The 3,680-nt window shown below is 59.1% G+C and overlaps 2 protein-coding genes across 2 annotated transcripts in view; one reads left to right on the forward strand and one right to left on the reverse strand.

The window, feature by feature from the left end:
* Window positions 1-560, reverse strand: part of Rnf166 (ring finger protein 166) — a 3,895-nt gene extending 3,335 nt beyond the window's left edge. Inside the window, exon 1 of the mRNA XM_013012854.1 lies at window positions 404-560. The gene's annotated coding sequence lies outside the window, so the exon portion shown is untranslated. The remainder of the gene's footprint in view (window positions 1-403) is intronic.
* A 578-nt stretch (window positions 561-1,138) lies between these two features.
* Ctu2 (cytosolic thiouridylase subunit 2 homolog (S. pombe)) overlaps window positions 1,139-3,680 on the forward strand; it is a 10,644-nt gene continuing 8,102 nt past the window's right edge. The window contains exon 1 of the mRNA XM_013012724.1: window positions 1,139-1,285. Coding sequence (XP_012868178.1) covers window positions 1,139-1,285 — 147 coding nt within the window. The remainder of the gene's footprint in view (window positions 1,286-3,680) is intronic.

Here is a 3,680-nt window from a genome sequence, read left to right on the forward strand (position 1 = left end):
GCCTCAGCGCACTCTGCTGTGGTGGGCGGCAGGCCCCGCCCCTCAACTCCCAGGTGCTCTGCCCTGCTCGGCCCGGCCCACCTCCCTGTTTGGACACCATGCCTCCCGCCTTGCAGCCATGGAGCCATCTTCACTCCCTGAACAGCCCGTGTGCCCAGCAGCACCCAGGGGAGGCAGGCTGAGCAGAGACAGGCGGTTGGTTCAGTGCAGCTCGGCGCTGTGCACTGCAAGCCCAGCTCTGGCTCCATGGGAAAAGGGAGGGCACAGGAAGGAGCACAGGTATCCGAGTGCGGACGAGAGCCAGTTTCACCACAAGAGAAGCAGCAGCCTCTGCAGAAGAGCGGGGCCCACGGAGCGCCGCCCCCCCCGTGGCAGCCCAGCCCAGGCCCACACCAGGCCGTACCTTTTTGCTGCATCCCCGACAGGGCGCCTTGTAGGATGAGAGCTGCTTTTCCACGTGGGCGGCCTTGTCCACTTTCTTGGGGTCGAAGGGCAGCCGGCAGAGCGGGCAGAGTGGGGAGGGCACCTGCAGGCAGGGCTGGAGGCACTCCCCGCAGAACCTGCGGGGACACGGGCCTGAGGCGCTGCTAGCAGGGGCCTGCCAGGGCCTCCGGAACGAGCCGGAATCAACCAGCGTGGGCAGGGGCGGCCCAGCTGCCGCTGGGATTTGCGGAGCTGGGAAACACCAGCTGGCTGCAGGGTGCTTCATCCCTGCATCCCACATCCTAGGAGGTCAGACTGTGCCCTGCAGGCTCTGGTCACATGTGGATGATGCAGCCGCGGGGCTGAGGAGGAAGGCACTAGTAACCACGGGAAGGTGCAAGGCCTGGCCCTAGCTGGCCGGCTCCCCAGGCTGGAGGGACTCTTGCACCTTGAGCCATGCTTTGGTGGAAGGGCTGCCCTGGGGCAGGTGCAGGCACTAAGCACTCACTTGGGACTCTGAAACTCCCACAAGCACTGTCACCCAGAAAGACCAAGTTAAGCACCCATGTGCTCTGAGCAGGCCCCAGACTCCAGCTGGTGTTTGTGCCCCGTCTCTCCCGGCAGCCCCCACAAGAGGGGGGTGAAGAGAAGGACAGGAGCAAGCCCACAGGCCCCTCCATGCAACCTCACAGGAAGTGCCGGGGGCTGGTCCCGCATGGATGCAGAGGGAGCACCAGGATGGAGACGAAGCAGGCGGGCCGACCCGGCCCAGCAGGATGGCGACCTCGCCAACTGCGACAAGGCTCCGGAGCACAGTGCATTGCTGGGCCTCTCCCTGACGTGCCCGGCAGGCTGGCATGGGGTGGGGATGAAGAGCCACACTGGACAGAGGCTAAGAGTTTACAGATGACTCAGCTAAAGACAAGGGCCACTACACGCTCTCCCTCCCTCCCCAAGCAAAGATCCTTTGTACAAAGAGGAAGCAGGGCCCCAGCCTCCGGCAGAGCCCCAGAGCCCCAGCTCCCTTTTCCTTCTACCCTCTGGTTTCTGGATAGTCCTGTTACACTGCGCCGAGGCCCACCTGCCGTGAGAGGACCCTAACAGGCTTTGCCTGACCACGAAGTGGCTCCCTGCCCTTCACCTTGCCCACGGGGGAGGTCTCTTCAGGCACCCACACACCCCTCAGCACCCCAGCAAGTATGTCCAGGACAACCTGGTCCCAGAGTTCAGCCAGGGAGGCCTCTTGCTTCACCTCTTCACTAGAGGAAGAGGCTGGTGAGATGATGCTGACAAAGAACATCAAAGTGTTCCTGGGATAAGAGGTAGCCACGGCCTGGGTGTCCATCAGCAGATGGGCAGGTGCACAAATGTGCTGTATGAATTTGGTCATAAAAAAGAGCAAAGCATTGATATCAAATAGACAAGCCTCATAAACATGCTAAGTAAAAAAAAAAATAAAAAAGGGCCACATTTTGTGTAACACCATTTATATGAAATGCCCAGCACACCCAAATACACACACCGGCCTGGGAACGGGCTGCCAACAGGTAGGGGAGGGGCATGGGTACTGAGTTTCCTTCTCTCTTGTGCCAATGGCTGCGTAACTGAACAAACTAGCCATCACTGGATCCTACACCTGAAGTGAATAAATCGTGATGCACTACACTTTTTCTCAGTGAAGTTATTAAAATTGCACAAGGCAAGGCCACATGAGCAAGACCAGGGTGAGTCACGGACACTTCACTGGGCAGAGGAACTGGGAAGCGCTGGTCTCTGAAGAAAACGGTGGTGAAGGTAAGAAGGGCAGCTGTACTTCCCTCTGGAGTGCAGGGAAGGCTGGAGAGGAAAGGTGGCTCAGGGTGACCGTCCCCAAGTCAAGGCCCCTAAGGAACAGGAGACAGGGCTCTAGGGCCTGCTTCTCCCACAGGAGTTTCTGCCTGAAACTGCACAGGGCCCGGTGCTGAGCCACTTTCCAACCGAAGAAACGAGGGCAGTGGGGTAGGCCCAGCTCTTCTCCAGGCCCTGGGGACTGCCAAGGGCGGACTGCAGGCCACAGGACCTGCTCTGGGCTTCTGGACAGGTGATGTTTTGGACGTCAGTGGGACCAGCAGAGGCTGCCTCCGAAGGCTTTGTGGGCTGACTCACAATTGTGTGCACCCTGGCCCACCTGCCTTTGGACCTAGACGTGGCTCACCCCAGCTGTTTCTTGATTGTGATGGGTCACACCTCTGGGGACCCAAGAGAGTTACTTGACTCCTCCACAAGGCTCTACCAGTTGGCTTCCTGTCCATGCCTGCAACTCAAAAGCCCTCCCTAGACTCTCCTCTGTCTGGGTTCTAGAGCAGTAACACCCACCCCATGCGGGCTTCCTCTTACCACCAGAACAGCAGCTCACAGGGAGGAAACTGCTTGTGGTCAGTGGTTCTTGGAGGGGAAAGAATCAGCAAACTTTTAAGAGGTGTCAGGAGAGGCCTTAAACTGTGCTCATTTGCCCACATTCTATAACTGTATCTGGCAGAAGTAGCAACGAGAAGACATCGGTGGAAAAGCTTTTCAGTCCATAAACTCCTGCCTTTTTCCATGCACATCACATTTTAAGAAAAGACTTCTTTTGGGGGGAGGTGGGAGGGCAGATACTGATTTTTGCAGACAATGAAGCGCAAAGTAGGATGGCTCTAATCAGGGTGAAGAAGTCAGAACCAGTGTGATGCTCCAGGCCTGGAAAGGTTTTTCAAAGACCCCAGCAAAACCTCGGGAATAGACTAGGAGGTGCAGAAGACACCTTAAGACACTTGTGAGTGTGTGCTAACAAGCAGTAAGTCCTGGGCGGTGCCACTGGCTCACGCCTGTCGCCCTGCTACTCAGGAGGCTGAGATCTGATGTTCAAGGCTGGAAGCCAGTCTGAGCAGGAAAAGTCTGCGAGACTCTCATCTCCACTTAACCCCCAAGAAGCTGGAAGTGGAGCTGTAGCTCGAGGGGGGAGTGCCAGCCTCGAGCAGAAGCAGCTCGGGGACAGCCCCGAGTCCAAGCTCCGTGACTGGCACTACGGTCCCGACCAGAGGCTGTTCTTCCAACGCCGCTGCAGAGCGGGGGAGCAGCGGTGCCCGGGCTGCCGGCTGGGCTCTCCCTGCGGACTGGGCGCCACCTGGCCGAGGGGGGCGGCACTGGACGCGGACGAGGCCCCACCGCCTCCCGCCTACCCGGCCTGGCAGTTCCGGCACCCGCAGCCCGGGAAGGCGCTGCTTCTGTGCGCACAC

This window comes from Dipodomys ordii, unplaced genomic scaffold, assembly GCF_000151885.1.
Source record: "Dipodomys ordii isolate 6190 unplaced genomic scaffold, Dord_2.0 Scaffold18, whole genome shotgun sequence".
Lineage (NCBI taxonomy): Eukaryota > Metazoa > Chordata > Mammalia > Rodentia > Heteromyidae > Dipodomys > Dipodomys ordii.